Source organism: Hypanus sabinus, chromosome 1 (genome assembly GCF_030144855.1).
Source record: "Hypanus sabinus isolate sHypSab1 chromosome 1, sHypSab1.hap1, whole genome shotgun sequence".
NCBI classification, from domain to species: domain Eukaryota; kingdom Metazoa; phylum Chordata; class Chondrichthyes; order Myliobatiformes; family Dasyatidae; genus Hypanus; species Hypanus sabinus.
The window spans coordinates 149237516-149255803 of NC_082706.1; the positions used below are offsets into that span (position 1 = coordinate 149237516).

At 40.1% G+C, this 18288-nt stretch overlaps 1 protein-coding gene across 1 annotated transcript in view; it reads left to right on the forward strand.

Annotated features, from left to right (window-relative positions):
- tmem64 (transmembrane protein 64) overlaps positions 1-14742 on the forward strand; it is a 79188-nt gene extending 64446 nt beyond the window's left edge. The window contains exon 2 of the mRNA XM_059978836.1: positions 14377-14742. Within this exon, the coding sequence (XP_059834819.1) occupies positions 14377-14538 (162 nt within the window). The 3' untranslated portion in view covers positions 14539-14742. The remainder of the gene's footprint in view (positions 1-14376) is intronic.
- Positions 14743-18288: the final 3546 nt, after the last annotated feature.

Here is an 18288-nt window from a genome sequence, read left to right on the forward strand (position 1 = left end):
TTCACCTTGGAGTTTTGAATTTTCTCCACTTAGAAAATAGTTAATATGAGGAAATCTGCAGACGCAGACTGGGAGACCGTTTCGCTGAACACCTATGCTCGGTCCGCCAGAGAAAGCAGGATCTCCCAGTGGCCACACATTTTAATTCCACGTCCCATTCCCATTCTGATATGTCTATCCATGGCCTCCTCTACTGTCAAGATGAAGCCATACTCAGGTTGGAGGAACAACACCTTATATACCGGCTGGGTAGCCTCCAACCTGATGGCATGAACATTGACTTCTCTATCTTCTGTTAATGCCCCTCCTCCCCTTCTTACCCCATCCCTGACATATTTAGTTGTTTGTTTTTGTTCTCTCTCTCTGGCCATCACCCTGCCTGTTCTCCATCTCCCTCTGGTGCTCCTCTCCCCTTTCTTTCTTTCTTTCTTCCGAGGCGTCCCGTCCCATGATCCTTTTCCTTCTCCAGCTCTGTATCACTTTTGCCAATCATCTTTCCAGCTTTTAGCTTCATCACACCCCCTCCAGTCTTCTCCTATCATTTTGCATTTCCCCCTCGCCCCACTATTTTCAAATCTCTTACTATCTTTCCTTTCGGTTAGTCCTGACGAAGGGTCTCAGCCCGAAACGTTAACAGTTCTTCTCCTTATAGATGCTGCCTGGCCTGCTGTGTTCCACCAGCATTTTGTGTGTGTTGTTTGAATTTCCAGCACCTGCTGATTTCCTCGTGTCAGCTCTTATCACTACCCTGCTCCAACAATGGGCACTCTGTGTGTCCTTGCCTTCTTTTTGTTTAACCTTGCTAATGAATCCCAAACTTCAACTAACTGCTCTTCAAGCTCTGAAATAAAATGGTTACGAAGTGTTGATTTTTAAAGCTCTCTCTGGACCTGGGCGAAGATACCTTTACTTTTCACTCTAAACTCTGATTGGCCGCTGTCAAGTTCTGCTTGAGAATTTTATTGAAAGAAAAATCATATGACTTTGTAAAATCTAAACCATGTTGGCCTTTCAACTTATTTTTGGACTTTGTGGGCATTTGCTGTGTGCCCAAGTTGAAAATGGCATCTCTTACATTGATCAACTTGAGCTAGATCAGGCTTATGTCCTGTAGTTCCCATCTATTTGTAGTTACATGGACCTGTGTGAAGAGCCATTTGAGTTCTCCCTGCTCAGCAGTAAGTAGACCTGTCTTGTGGTGGTGTTGAAGGACCTCACCCTTTTTTATTCTTTATGTCAACTCTTTATTCCTCTCTGTAGGTGCTGCCTGAGTTCCTCCAGCATTTTGTGCAATGTTTTGAAAGGTTGATCATATAGCGCATGATTTCTTATATTAGATTGAGAATCTTTAGAAGTCTTTACACAAAAAATGGTTAAGTTTGAGTACTCTTGATAAACCTGATAAATGGTATTAGCAGAGGAAGGCGCTTAATGGTCAGCATGGACTTGAAGCTTTGTGACTCTTTTGTCCAGACACTATGCAATATGGGTTAGCACTGTGGAATTCAGTCATTTTTTTTTTTGAATGAATGCAGCAAGCTCAGTTGACTAATGGCCTTTCTCTGGTCTTCCTTTCAAAAGTGTTATCTCTCTATTTATTAGAGACATGTTACCTGGGTTTCAGCAATTAAGTTACAGAGAAAGGTTGAACAAGTTAGGTCTCTATTCATTGGAGAGTAGAAGGTTGAGGGGGGATTTGATTGAGGTATTTAAAATTTTGAGAGGGATAGATAGAGTTGACGTGAATAGGCTGTTTCCATTGAGAGTAGGGGAGATTCAAACTAGAGGACATGATTTGAGAGTTAGGGGGCAGAAGTTTAAGGGAAACACGAGGGGGTATTTCTTTACTCAAAGAGTGATAGCTGTGTGGAATGAGCTTCCTGTAGAAGTAGTAGAGGCCAGTTCAGTTGTGTCATTTAAGGTAAAATTGGATAGGTATATGGACAGGAAAGGAGTGGAGGGTTATGGGCTGAGTGCGGGTAGGTGGGACTAGGTGAGATTAAGGGTTCGGCACGGACTAGGAGGGCCAAGATGGCCTGTTTCCGTGCTGTGATTGTTATATGGTTATATTAAAGACGTGCTGTGTTTATGGAACACTATTCTCAATATAACAAACAGGTCAGGCGACAGTGACCACCTTTGTTTCCTGAAATTATTAATGCTTCTTGATTATTGTTGACAATGCTTCTTTTAAAAGGAAGCAGCCCTTCACCAATCTATTCTTAAAATCTATCTTATTATCCCTGGTCTCCTTTTCTTCAAGTCAATAGCTGCAAGGTTATGGTAGAGGCAACAAAGCAGCTCACAACTTTTACTGCCATTTCCTCTCTTCCCTTCATTTGCTTACCATCCCTCCTCATGTGGATCTATCTATCACTTGCCATGTCTTGTTCTGCCCCTTCCCTTCATGTTTTTTATGCTGGCTGTCTCTTCTCTATCTTTTCATATCTGATGAAGGGTCGTGACTCAAAACATAGACTGTATGTTTTCCTCCATAGATGCTGCCTGGCAAACTGAGTTCCTCCAGCATTTTGTAAGTTGCTCCAGATTCCAGCAACTGCAAACCCTTGTGTCTTTTTCTTTTTCTTGTTGTCCTCCAGAAACCTGTTTTGAAATCAGTATCATTTTCCACTTTGTCAGCCTACCCAAAGTCCAGCACCGAATTATCAAAATATTGGGAGGATCGAACAGATATTCTGTATTCAACTTCAAAATTCTCTGTTACCATGCTAATACTGAACTAAATTCTTCATGATATTGGTGACATTTGATCTGAAGGGAGCTTCTGATGATGCTTACATCATCACTGATATGGCACCTGAAGAACTATGGCTGATAATATGTTCCAGTTCATCTGCAGCTCAGAAGTGCTTTTATGAGTTTGTGATCCAAGACTTTACTCATCCAACATTCTTCTGGCAGACCTTGATCATATTACTCTGTAATTTTGTCGTCATGACTACCGCTCATGTCCTAGCTCCCATCATTCTAATTACCTAATCAGGTGTTTGCTAACCATAATAGTTCTCAATTAAATAGTGCTCAATTTTAAAATCTTTATTCTTGTTTTCAAAAGGATTTTGTTGAAATGATGCAGGGTAATCAAACCATCGGAAACATAGTGGTCTCTAAGTGATATGGAACGGTCAGTGTTTTCCGACCTAGCAGCATTTATTTTGGTGGTCAAGTATATATCCAAGTCCTGAAGATGGAATGAAAAGCTGAATTAAAGTAAGTTGGTTCTTCCCAGTGGCACAGTTAAATTATTTCTTAGAATACAAAGAAGTTTTCCTATGCTTGCAGATTTAAGGTAGCTTGTGGTAATAAGATTTATTTGGTGACAAATGGATAAATACTTTAATGCAGTCAGAAATATTTTTTGTTGCAATATGTTTTGTAGAAAATATTTAGTAAAAGAGTAATTTCAGATGTGATTCAGTGCTATTGTGCCTATATTTAAATTATTACACACAAGGGAGATGACATTATTCATCTTGCATCTAGCTTGAATGAAGAAGTAGGAAACAGCTAGGCCTGCAACATAATTTTATGGACCATCAATAGAATTAATAGTGCTTGCAAATATAGACCACATTTTTAACCATTTAGTCCATAAAACATAGGATCAGAATTAGGCTACTTGACCCATCAAGTCTACTCCGCCATTCCATCATGGCTCATTTATTATCTCTCTTAACTCCATTTTCCCCATAACTTTTGATGCCCTCACCAATTCAGAACCTATCAACCTCCACTTTAAATATACTCAATGACTTGATGTCCACCGCCATATGCGACAATGAATTCCACAGATTCACTACTCTCTATGGCTAAAGAAACTCCTTTTCACCTCTTTTCTAAATTAACATCTCTTTATTCTGGGGCTGTGCCCTTTATTCCTAGACTCACCCATTATAGAAACCAACTCCCTACATCCATTCTATCCAGACCTTTCAATATTCCATAGGACTACAATTCAGCATTCAACACCATAATTCCCTCCAGGCTCAACAAGAAGCTCAGAGACCTCAGCCTTCACCCTGCCTTGCATAACTGGATCCTGGATTTCCTGTCAGATCACCGGCAGGTGGTAAGAGTGGGCTCTCTCACCACTGCGCCTCTGACCCTCAACACAGTTGCCCCTCAGGGCTGTGTCCTAAGCCCCCTCCTTTACTCTTTACTTTCATATATACCCATGACTGTGTCTTCACCCACATCTCCAATCTGCTAATTAAATTTGCTGATGATACTACAGTGATTGGCCTAATCTCAATAATAATGAAGCAGCCCACAGAGAAGAAGTCATCACCCTGACACAGTGATGTCAAGAAAACAACCTCTTCCTCAATGTCACAAAAACAAAGGAGTTGGCCGTCTACAGCAGGAATGGAGACAGGCTAACCTCTATTGATATCAATGGATCTGGGGCTGAGAGTGTGAACAACTTTACGTTCCTTGGCATACACATCACCAAGGGTCTCACATGGTTTGTACATACCAGCTGTGTGGTGAAAAAGGCACAACAGCACCTCTTTCACCTCAGACGGTTGAAGATGTTTGGTATGGGCTGCCAACTCCTAAGAACTTTCTACAGGGGCACAATTGAGACATCCTGACTGGCTGTATCACTGCCTGGTATGGGAACTGTACTTCCCTCAATTGCAGGACTCCGCAGAGAGTGGTGCAGACAGCCCAGTGCATCTGTAGATGTGAATTTCCCACTATTCAGAACATTTACAAAGACGGGTGTGTAAAAAGGGCCCGAAGGATCATTGGGGACCTGAGCCACCCCAACCACAAACTGTTCCAGCTGCTATCATTCAGGAAACGTTACCGCAGCATAAAAGCCAGGACTTACAGGCTCTGGGACAGCTTCTTCCACCAGACCATCAGACAGATTAATTCATGCTGATACAATTGTATTTCTGTGCTATACTGACTGTCCAGTTGTACATACTATTTATTATAAATTATAAGTTGCACATTTAGATGGAAATGTAAAGGTTTTTACTCATGTATCTGAAGGATGTAAGAAATAAGGTCAATTCAATGCAGTTCAATTTAATGAGATCCCCCCCCCCCATTCTTCGAAACTCTGGTGAGTACAGGCTCACGGTCGTCAAATGCTCCTCATACATTAACCCCTTCGGGAATTCGGGAATCATTCTCGTGAACCTCATCTGGACCCTTTCCCATGCCAACCCATCTTTTCTTAGTTTAAGGGGTCCAAAATTGTTCTCATACTCCAAATGTGGTCTGATCAATGTCTTATAAAACCTCTGCATTACATCCTTGCTCTTGTTTTCTAGTCCTCTCGAAATAAGTACGAATATTGCATTTGCCTTTGTTATGACTGTACCACAGCTCTGAGGAGCCGAAGGGTGCGGGGTAGCCCCCTCCTTTGTGAGAATCACAAGAGCATTATTGGGTTGAGTCAGAGGACCCAGGAAATGAGAGAGAGAGATATGGCCATTGTCTTCTGGAGACAACGTTTGTGGATTGGGAACTATGCTACGTGCAAGCCCTCGGGTAAAGTGGGCTGGTTGAGAGACAGATTGCATCACCCCAACCTGATTGACATCTACTACCCGGCGAGTTAAGATAAAAGGGGGGCTGTAGGGACAGCCCCTCAGACACACCAGAAGAACTGCTAGCGATCCCGTAATAGCAGGAAGCCATTTGAAGGAAGCCACATGCGTTCAGTTCCCTTGCCTGGGGGTTGGTGGCTGGTACCACGGAAAACGACTTGGAACTAACAACGGGGAACCAACTCCCCTGACGCAATGGATTGGCCTCATAAAAGTCCCGGGCAAGTTTAATACAGTCTCTCTTAAACCCAAAAGCTGCAGCTTGAAAGGACAGTGACTTTTATCTTTCCATCGGACAATACAATATCCTCTAGACAAACGTTAGAGCTATTGCTTAATTGATGATTATTATTATTATACCCACGTTTTTCGATTGAGTATTGACAACGTATTTTATCTGAATGTCTGTATTAATCTTATTTTTGTACCCCTTTATAAATAAAGACTTTTAAAAATAGTACCATCAGACTTCAACGGGCCTCTCTATCTTTGCTGGTAAGTGACCCAGTTACGGGGTTCGTAACACCTTCCTTACCACTGACTCAATATACAAGTGAACCTTTAGCGAATCCTGCTCAAGAACTCCCAATCACAAACAAGAGAAACTACAGTCCTTCCGAAGTGTTCTGGCCCAATAAATTGACTGTACTCTTAGATGCTCCCTAGGCTACCGAGTTCCTACAGCATTTTGTGTGTGTGCAAGAACTCCCAATTCCCTTCACATCTGTTTTTTTTAAAAATGTTTTTCCCATTTAGATAGTCTATGCTTTTATTCCTTCTAACAAAGTGCTTCCCTACACTGTTCCATCTGCTATTTCTTTCCCAGTCTCCCAAAATGCCCAATTCATTCTGCAGACACCCTGCTTCTCAACACTAACTGCCCCTACAATTCTCCCCCCCCCCCCAAGTACCCCCAAACTGTGTCCTTAACAATGGACAGTTTAGTATCTTGGTATTTCCAGTTTAAGGTGGCTTAGTGACAACCTGTCAAAACAAAGAAAACAACTAAACACTTTATTCTGGTAAATGATCACTGCAAACATTAGCCTGTAATTTCCATTTTTGGAGTTCAGCTTTAGTACTGCCTCTGTGATTTGGCCTTTTTGTTGTGTGACCTGAAGTCTCAGAGGAGTAGGATGGTTGAGATGTTGTGTCAATGGGCTGAATCGAGGGCAGCTTGGCCCGGGCATGAGAGCTTTGTTGCACTTTCTGCAAGTTTCACCTTTAAGCCTGTATTGGTCTGCTCTGTATGAGGCTCTCGTAACATAACTTGTTTGGCCAGGCTGATTTTTGTTCAGATGTTGCAAATTTGTTCATGCTCACTTTCATTCCTGATTGTAACTCAAATGCATCTCTGTTTGCTGTTTCCATTGATACAGCAAGTTCAACTGCTGTTTTAAATGGACATTGTACTTCAGTTAGGAGCCTTTTTGAAAGGCTTTCTTATAAGATTCCACAAACTAAACAGTCATTCAGTGCATCATTAAGCCTATTATTGAACTGACAATACTCAGACAATCTCTTCAATTAAGCTGAAGTGGACTCCCCTTCCTTTTGATTCTCCTTATGAAACCTAAAGCATGCTGCAATACACAATGGCTTCAGTTTTAAATGTCCTTGCATTACTGTTACGATATCAGCAAAGCACATTTTAGCTGGTTTGGTTGGAGCAGTTAAATTTCTGAGCTAACTATATGCCTTTAAATCAGGTAATTGTTTCTCATTGGCTATCCATTTACTTTAAAATACTGCTCAGTTAGCTGAGTATATATATTCATGATCTCTTGTGCAATGGAAATCATCTGTCTGATGTAGCCTGCCATCTCTGTTCTTTTTTTTAATGATTATTTTCACCTTGCAGCCACTGTTTATGAACCTATGAATCTGTCTGTTTTTTGCCTTTTTGTTTAAGCACTTCTGTATCTGTCCCTTCTGAAGAAGCACGTGCTGCACTGATTTTTTTTTTATTCAACAGTTTCTCGCTGAGCTTTTCTAAAACATGAATGTCTCACTGTGTTTCAACAGGTAGGTAGTCATCTTGGGTTAAGTTTAACAAAAAAGGCTTCATCACCACTGTTATGTTTTGAAACTTCAAAACATTAAACTAATTGAAAAGAAAAGTCAGGAGTCTGAAATGTGAGTCTATCTTTATGTTTACTTTAAGTGAGACGCGCATGAATCATGTTGGGACTTGATAACATTTGCCATTTACAGATAAACCTTAATCCACTATGTAAACTACAAAGAATGCTTAATCAAACAATGTATTTTCAATATTCTTCAAATAGTACCGAAATATCAAATGCACAACAATTTCTCATGGAATTCCAACATATTTGTCAGGCAAGATTTCCCTTTAATTGAGCAATTCTGTCTTTGGCCTATTTTATCATGTGCCTCCCTGTAGAGAGAGAACAGAGAAGATTTACTAGAATGTTTGCTGGGTTTCATCACCTTAGTTACAGGAAAATGTTGAACAAGTTAGGTCTTTATTCTTTGAAGTGTAGAAGGTTGAGGGGGGACTTGATAGAGGTATTTATGAGGGGGATAGATAGAGTTGACGTGGATAGGCTTTTTCTATTGGGAGTAGGGGAGATTCAAATGAAAGGACATGTGTTCAGAGTTAGGGGGCAAAATTTTAAGGGTAACATGAGGGGGAATTTCTTTACTCAGAGAGTGGTTGCTGTGTGGAACGAGCTTCCAGTAGAAGTGGTAGAGGCAGGTTTGGTATTGTCATTTAAAGTAAAATTGGATGGGTATATGGACAGGAAAGGAATGGAGGGTTATGGGCTGAGTGTGGGTCAGTGGGACTAGGTGAGAGTAAGCGTTCAGCATGGACTAGAAGGGCCAAGATGGCCTGTTTCCGTGCTGTAATTGTTATATGGTTATATGGTTTACCCTGAAACTTCATTAATAATGGATTCCAACATCTTCTCAACACTAAAGCCAGGCAATCTGGTCTATAATTTACTTTCTTCTGCTTCCCTTCTTAAAGAGTGGAGTGACATTTGCAAATTTCAAGTCCTCCTGAACCATTTGAGAGTCTAGTGATTCTTTAAAGATCATTACTAATGCCTCCACAACTCTTCAGCCCTCTCTTTCATGACCATGGGTTGTAGTTCATATGATCTACCTTCAGACCTTTAAGTTTCCCAGCCACTTTCTCCTCAAAAATAGCAGCTACAACCATTTCTGCCAGCTGATATTTGAATATCTGCCATACTGCTACTATCTTTGATAGCAAAGGCCGTTTCTTTGTCCGCCCTTCCCCCACACTACGACCTCTCTGGCATAATTTTTCAGTAGTCCGAAGTCCACTCTCACCTCTCTTCTACTCTTCATATATCTGAAAAAAGCTTTCGGTGTTTCCTTTGATGTTTTGGGCTTGCTTACCTTCATTTTGCAACCTTTCTCTCCTTATAGTTTTATTTACTTGCCTTCTATTGGTTTTAAAAGCTTCCAAATCATCTTGCTTCCCAGTGATTTTTACTATATTATATACTCTCTCTTTTGCTTTTATGCTGTCTTTGACTTCCCTTTGCAGCCACAGTTGCCTCATCCTCCCTTTAGAATACTTCTTTATCTTTGGAATGTACCTAAGAGTTAGTTCACCTGAAACTCCTTAATCAAAGCTGGTTCATTACACAACACCCGATCATGAGTTTCCGTTCTAGTGGATTCATGAATAAAGAAATGACCTTTGCTAGATCCACATTTTTAGTTGCTCTAAAAAGCCATCTCGTAGGCACTTTACAATTTCCCTCTCTTGTATGCAGCACCAACCTGATTTTCCCAATCTACTTGCATATTGAAATCACCAGTGACTATTGTAACATTGTCCTTATTACATATCCTTTCTATTTCACACTGTAATTTGTATCCCACATCCCATCTACTGTACAGAGGTCTGTATAAAACTCCCGTCAGGGTCTTTTTACCCTTGCAGTTTCTTAACTCTACCCAAAAGGATCCTACATCTTCCTATCCTAATTCATATACTTCAATTTAAACTTTTACTGACGCAGCCACCCCACCCCTCTCTATCTACCTGTATGTCCTTTTGATATAAGATGTATCCTTGGATGGTAAGCTCCCAACTAGGATCTTCTTTCTGCCATGACTCAGAGATACCCACACTGTCATACCTGCCAAACACTAAAACATTATGCTTAAGATATCTGGTCCGAATTGGAATCCGAATCAAGTTTATTATCACTGACAAATGCCATGAAATTAGTTGTTTTGTGGCAGCTGTACACTGCAATACAAAATCATAAAAACTGTAAAGCACAGTAACATATATAAAATTCAATTTTTCTTATTGAGATACAGCACAGAGTAGGCCCTTCTGGCCCTTGGAGCCATGCTGCCCCACAAGCCCTAATTTAACCTTAGCCTAATCATGGGATAATTTACAAAAACCAGTTAATCCACCAACCAGTACATCCTCGGGCTGTGGGAGGAAGCCACAGCACCTGGAAGAATCCCACACAGTCACAGGGCAATCATGCAAACTCTCAACAGGCAGTAGCAGGAATTGAACACAGGTTGCTGGTACTGTAAAGCATTCTGCTAACCAATACACCACCATGGCACTCCAAGTAGCCCAAAAAGAGAGGACAAAATAGTGTGATAGTATTCATGGCTTCATTGTCCATTCAGAAGTTGTATAGCGGAAGAGATGAAGCTGTACCTGAAACGTTGAGTGTGTGTCTCCAGCTCCTGTACCTCTTCCTTGATGGTAGGAATGAAAAGAAGGCATATCCTTTGTGATGGGGTCCTTAATAATGGATACTGCCTTTTTGAAAGTGTCCTTGATGCTGGGGAGGCTACTGTCTACAAAGGAGATGACCCTGTTTACAACTTTCTGCAGCTTTTTCTTATCAGTGCTCTACAGAATAAAAGATACCTTGGCTATCTCATACAGGATTAACAGTATTTTTTTCAACTTCAAGTCCCAATGCAGTCACACCAGCCCCCTGGTTATTAGGATTCTTCTCATTTTCTATGTACGTTGCTGACAAAGTCACAAAAGGTAAAACCAATTTCTGAATTTTCATAAACCATGCCATCAATTATTTATTTGGGACAATTCCATAGAAAATAGCTATTATTGTGTGAAATGGTAAGGCATTTTGTGTTTGGGTTAATTTTCGTCAGATACAGGCTGTGTTGAAAGTCTGGTTTCATTTCATATTTGTATGGAAAGCACTTGCAACTCCCTAAGCATCGAAATATGTAATAGAAAGTCATTTCTGTTCTACAAACTCTGAACTTTTAATTCTTTTATTTGTAAAATATAATATCAGGAGTAAGTTTTTTAGTTTTCTGAGCAATCTGTAGAATTTAACACAATGATAGCCAGCCACCTAAATATCACATTCATGATTCCTCCAACCCAGTTGATGCCCTTTTGCAACTATGAATGTATGAATGCATCTCCTTAAATACATTCAACCTCTTGACCTTGGAGGAAACAAATTCCCTATGTTGCTCAAATATTCTTCTTCAAGGAAAAAATCAATTTATTAATATATATGAACAATTTTGAAGCATTTCCCTAGTCATCATTTTCCAAATTGCTGAAGGAAGCATACATCTTGTAAGTGAAATGGAAAAAGGCATGTAGAAGACTGACTGGAAGAAAAAATAACAGACTGCAGTGCTCTTGCCACAAAGTGAAACGTAAGTATTTATTTTTGTTTAAGGTAATATATCTCCAAATCCCCTTTTACCTGAAAGTTTGAGGTCTGATTAGTCATGGTGCACAAAATTCATGTATCGTATCTAAACTCACAGTAGAGGGCAGCTTTACACCAGTTTGGTCACAATTGTTTCAACCTGAATGATGTAACACCTTAATTCCGGTAAAACTGCAACGTGTTTGTATGCAGCGGCCACTCTGGGTCCAATCAGAAGTGTACTGGTTTGTCCAGTGCATTTTTTTATGATCACAGGTCGCTGCTGGATACTAAGAACATTAAGTACTGCAGGACTATCCCATCAGTGAGTTGCTCAGTAGCAATGGAGCTGGACTTACTGTTGTCTTGCCGCCTGGACTTGTCGTGTACTGTTGTGCTGACATGGTGTGCAGTCCAAAAACAGGTGCAAGTGATTGTCTTGGTCATCGTTTTTGCATTCACAAGACTCTGTCAGACATCGGCAACCTAGAATACCACAACGTAGAATGACTCACTGATTCATTAGCAAGACCTATGGCACAGGTGTTGTGTTACCCAAGCCTTGGTTGCCACACGCCTCAGAGTAGCCTGCTGGGGGTCGCTGGCAAAGGGGATGCCAGAGCTGGCTGTGTGCCACTGGATTTCATACTGGGCCGAGGGCCGGCCTTTCCCATTGGTGTTGCCCTCTGGTATTCACTTGGTGCTGCCCTCTAGTGTTTGCTTGGTGAAGGACAACTCAGTGACTTTATTTTCTCTCTCTTTGTAAATGTATTGCTTTTTTCTGAAATTTTAACCATATGTGCAATTTGTGCTTTGCACAGTGTACTGTGTGCTGGTGTGAAAATGTATTTTGTATCTTGACCCTGGAAGAACGCTGTTTCATTTGACTGAATTCATGCATGATTAAATGATAATTTAAACTTGAAACTTAATTCTGATATTGGTTAAATAGTAAAAAAAAATTGGGGGAGCCAGAAAAATTTGTAATGAACCTAAAACTGTGGTGTTCATACAAAGTCATGGGCATGTGTAAATAGGATGAATCTTTCATGTGATATTTTGAATGTCCAGATAAATAACTTATTTAATCTTGATTTGTTGATGTATTGATTATATTATTGTTAATAAAATAGAGTTATTGACATCTTGGATTCAGCAGGATTCAGTCTAACCTACTGAAAACGTGACAATTACAACAGCTCAATTGTGACACTGATCCAAAGTATTTTTGGATTCTGGACAAGGCCATTGGGAAATACTTGACAGAAATAAATGTTTAACTATATGGAGATTGTTGATGGTAAGGCAAGAAGAAGGCACGTTTCTATGTTTTCAGTGAAAACTTTTGCAGTATTCGGCTGTAGTTGTTAGCTTTACTAGTAATTAAGAAGGACAGTACATAGGTTTCTCTACCTAAAGGACTGATTAAGTGCTGATGAGTCTGATAGATTTCGTCACCAGTCATTTATAGAAACAAAAAAAGCACATTAAACTCTGCCTCTTGTGCTGCTGTATATTTTTTCTCTTCACTGTCTGAATGGTTATCTAACAGAGTTAATCATATGCCCCTTATGGAACCTACAAGATTTCTATTCCATTGGTTTCCACATAGTGATAGATGCAGACAACATGTCCCAAACGTTCCTATGTCTCTATTTGTTGGACATTCATGAAGAGTTTTTTCTCATCTAAATCACACAATGTAATCAGACCCTAAAGGAATACTTGTCTTCTCCATTTTATAAAATGCAATTTAAGGTGAGCAACAGTTAAGAATGAAGAATGGTACTGGCAAAAAAAGACTATTGATAAAATTAATGAAGCTCAACGCCCATCTACAGCTTCTACCTTGAACTTGCCAGCAAAAGGAGCCAGACCCTCAATTTCTACGAAGACTCTTCCAGCGAGATTTTCACAGATCACTAGAGAATAACCATCAGTAGGTTAAGACATTTGTGTCTATGTGTGGACAAACAATATGTAGGAAGACACTTAGACTCAATGAAACTTTTTATCATTCTGCCAGTGATCGAGTGATAACAGTTTCAGTACTAGCAGAGCGCACCATTTCAGTTTAAAAGAATGTGCATTGTGTCAAGTTATAAAATTCATTTTAGACATTGAAATTAAAATGTGTACAATAAAGATTCAAAATATGGCATGCAGTGATTCTGGCAAATGAGGTTGTTTACTTGAATTCCTAAATCAGGTTCGCCCCAGGTTAAGAAGACTATTACTGGGACATGTGTATAAAGACACGGAAAGAATTAAGGGCTTCTGTTAGAAGATGGATTGGTGGTATTCTTTATTTCATAATTATGTGGAATATTGTTTTTCTTAAAGAAGCATATGAATCAACTTAATCCACAGTGTATATGCTCCATAAAAATATCAACCTCTTGTTATTCTGTTATTTTTGGTGGTTTTGCTTTTGGTAGCTTGGTATCTGGAAAACTTGTTTTAGACTAACCTACAAGTTCAACATGATCCTGTTCAGACGTTTCTGCAATGTAGTAAATCAAATGGTTTGTGAATCTGTTTATATGCTGAGTTTTTATTCTTGGAAGCTTGTCTGAGTTGGTTTATTTCTTTACCTCAGTAACCTCACTTGTTTACCTTCAGTTTAGACAAAAGCTGAAATGTTAGTTTATATCTCTTGTGTTTCCATTAGACGTTAAGCCATCATGATTTACTGAACAGGATGATAGCCAATATTGAAAGTAGCTACACACTCCATCCTCTTCACATAATGCACTAGATATTATGGAGGATGAATCATTTCATCACTCTAAAACTGCAATACAGTTTTCACAACAATGGATAACCTTGCTTTCCATGTATCATTATTTAACCAGAAGCCAAATAATACAAATGCTGTAAATAAGAAGTAAAAAACAGAAAATGCTGAAATATTCAACAATTATAGAGAGAAAAACATTAACATTTCAGGTTGATCTTTCATCAGAAAAGATTTTTCTTATATTTATTAATGTTTGGAGGGGAATGTTTATTTTTGAATTTCAATTTGTTTTAGGATGAATTTAAAATAATTAGTAATCAAATCCAATAGAAATGAACTAAACTCATGTCTCTTTTCTCTTTCCAAGGTGGCTGGGGTCCTGCTGGAGTCACTGATCAACAGCTGCAGCTCAAACTATGGTTTTTCACAGACAGTGGATTCTCACTCTCAAAACTTGTCAAGCGGCCTGGCGTTTGATATCTCCAGGTGTGGTCCTGTGGCCGACCCAATTCCTCGCCGCTGTCACTGACTGAAGTGTTGTTGGAGAATGATAAATCGAGACAGCAAACTGGTGTATGCTACTGTCGAAGGAAGCCCCCTGTACTTGAGCAATCTCTCGTTCTTTCTCTCTCGATGATGAGTGAGATTCTCTTGGTCCTCAAGTTGAAGAACTTGGACAAACAACATGACAGTTTACAACATTGAAACATGGAGCTGTTGGTCTCCCCTATCATCGTTGCAAGAGTGATATCTCTCTCCCTCGCTAATGAGAGAGAGAGACTATCTGATATGTCAAAGTGTTGGGATGGATAGTAGTTTTTGAAGGATTCTAGATCATGGTCTCTGGGAGCTTTGCTATTGCTTACATGGTTAGCGTTGGGGGCTTGATGCTCTTGCTGGAGCAAGAGGGGGGAGGAGGGAAGTTGATGTTTTTGCTGCTGCTTGTGCATGGGAAGGGGAGGATGGCTTTGGAGTTCTAATATTTTCTGTCATTAATTTTTTGGTGTTTTTTTCTGTTTTGTGGATGTTTGTGAAGAGTAAGAATTTAAGGTTGTATACTGTATACATTCTCTGATATTAAATTGAACCATTAATCTAAACATGGGAAAATAGCCATATATATTTTTTTAAACTGATTTTGTAGTGAATCAACACTAATGTAACAATTCTAACAAATATACCAAATATGCCCTGATCAACCTCAATTCCTGATCTACAACTATAAAATGATTATCATCACAAGGTAAACTTAACCACATTTCTGTTTTGGGTACAGCAGAACTTCAGTCAAGTCTTCATTACTTTGGGGAAGAAAAGCTAATGGATTTCTTGCTGGCTTTCTCACATTTCCTTTTAACTAGTATGCTTAAGTTGTGATGAAAGACAAACTGAAAAACTTTCTGATGGTGAACAGGTGGGGAGAGGGATGGGCAGAATTGGGAGGGAGGTAGATATGTCAACAGTTTTCTACCAGTACTCTGAAGCAGTATGCCAGTCACTCTTTGAAGAATCCTAGTGTAGGGCTCAAACTCTTTGATTTAGAGATAGGTGATGAGTTTACTAAGATCCCTGGAGCCTGCTGAACATCAGTCTTTTAGATGGACACCAAATTCATGTCTTCAGTTGCTTGGGCACACACATACAATAGCTCGCTATTGCAATGACAGTGAGACGGTGTGACTGAAAGATACAAATAATAAATATTCTTTTGATGTTACACCATTTTTGACTTCACACTGTCAATAGAAACAGAATTTCCATGCACCCTGATACATCAATGCAGTGATTTTATTTATTTGACTTTTAAAGATTTTTCATTTGTTCTTCCAACTCAAGTGAAAATTAAAATATTTACAGTGTGTTAAATCAGCAGACAACAATTTGTCTGAGCAAGTACTGTAGATGTTTATAATTGCCAACCATAAGATAGAGGAGCAGAATTAGGCCATTCAGCCCATTGACTCTGCTCTGCCTTTCCATCATGGCTAATTTATTATGCCTCTCAACCCCATTCTCCATAATCCATGATGCCCTGACTAATCAAGAACCAATCAACCTCCACTTTAAATATACTCAATGGCTTGAATTCCACAGGTTCACTACTGTCTGGCTAAAACAATTCCTCTCTGTTCTAAATAGATGTCTCCCTAATCTGAGGCTGTGTCCTCTGATCCGAGACTCACCTACTTCGGGGAACATCCTCCCTACTTCTCATTCTATCCAAACCTTCCAGTTTGTGATAGGTTTTGATGAGACCCTCCTTTATTCTTTTAAACTCCAATGAGTACTGGCTCAGAGCCATTAAACGTTCCTAATACATTAACCCTTTCATTTCCAAAATCATATTCTCTGAACCCTCTTCATTGCCAACACATCTCTTCTTAGATAATGGGCCCAAAGCTGCTCACAATGTGTGGGCTGACCAATGTCGCAACATTACATCCTTGCTCTGATGTTCTAGTTCTCTTGAAATGAGTGCTAACATTGGATTTGCTTTCTTTACCGTCGACTCAACCTGTAAACTACCTTTAGGGAATGCTGCACAAGGACTGACAAGCCTCTTTGCAACTCAGGTTTTTGATTTTTCTCCCCATTTAGAAAATAGCCTCTGCATTTATTCCCAAACAAGAGAAAATCTGCAGACACTGGAAATATGAACAACACACACAAAATGCTGGAGGAACTCAGCAAGCCAGGCAGCATCTAGGAAAAGAGTACAGTTGACGTTTCAGACCAAAACCCTTTGGCAGGACTGGAGAAAAAAGCCAGGGAGTAGATTTAAAAGGTAAGAGGAGGGGAGAGAGAAAAGCAAGGTGAAAGGAGAAACCTGGAGGGGGAGGGATGAAGTAGGGAGCTCGGAAGTTGATTGATGAAAGAGACAGAAGCCCATGGAAGAAAGAAAAGAGGGGAGGAACACCAGGGGGAGGTGATGGGTGGGCAAGGAAGTAAGGTGAGAGAGGGAAAAGGGGATGGGAAATGGTGAAGGGGAGGGGGGGTTGGGGTTTGTGAAATCGATGTTCATGCCATCAGGTTGGAGACTACCCAAACGGGATATAAGGTGTTGTTCCTCCAACTGAAGTGTGGCCTCAACATGAGTTAGACATATCAGAATGGGAATGGGTAGTGGAATTAACATGGGTGGCCACGGGGAGATCCCGTTTTTTCTGGCGGATGGAGCGTTGGTGCTTGGCGAAGCACTTTCCCAGTCTACATTGGGTCTCACCGATGTACAGGAGGTCACATCGGAAGTACCGAACACAGTAAGTGACCCCAACAGACTCACAGGGGAAGTGTTGCCTCACCTGGAAGGACTGGGAGGGAAAGCTGTGCTTTGTGGTGGGATTCCATTGGAGGTGGCGGAGGTTTTGGAGAATTATATGCTGGACGCGGAGGCTGGTGGAGTGGTTAGGTGAGGACAACACTACTTGCCCCTCTACTGATCTTTGTACCACCTGCAAACATGGCCAAAAGGTAATTGATACTGTCATCCAAATTGTTGACACATAACTTATAGATAACCTGCAAAGCTTTATATAAACAACAAAGAATGCATAATCAAACAATATATTTTCAATTTTACTCATATATTACTAAAATATTAAATACATACATCTTCCTGTTTGGCTTTAAACTCCAACTCAATGTAGAATGCATCTCAACTATATACACAGATATTAATACAACTAATATACAGATATCCACAGCATAGTAAATTTTAAATAGTCTTATTCAGGCTAAAAAAAATTCAATTGCTTTCTTACTCTTGTGGGATAATGTCTTTCCTGACAAGGGGGTTGGGGTCACTCTGCTTGGAACGTGAGACTTGTGGCTGTAAAACAATCTCTGGTTCTGGAGCCTCCTCCATGGTGGTTGCTGGAGTTGACTCTGGGCCTGCAGGAAGTGGTTCTGACTGTTCTGGATGCCTTTCTTCTGGATGTGCATGGCAAGCTTCACTGGTTGACATGGTCATAATGTGTGAGTATAGTGTTTGATGTCACCATTTCCTTTGTCGTTTTGGAAAGCCACCTCACTTGGCTTTGTCCATTGCCATTTCTTCCCGATCTGTAGTAATGCTATCAAGGACTGGAGCACAGTAGCCAGATTTGTTGGGAACCTGTTGTAGTTATTGACAAATACTAAAAAAGGGTTGCAACTGTGACACATCCTTTGGCCTTGGGGCATCCAACACCACTTGAGTTTTCAGATGAATTGTGTAATTCCTGTGCGTCGATGGTGTGAGTACAGTAAGTGATGCTTGGTTTAAAGAATTCACAAAGTC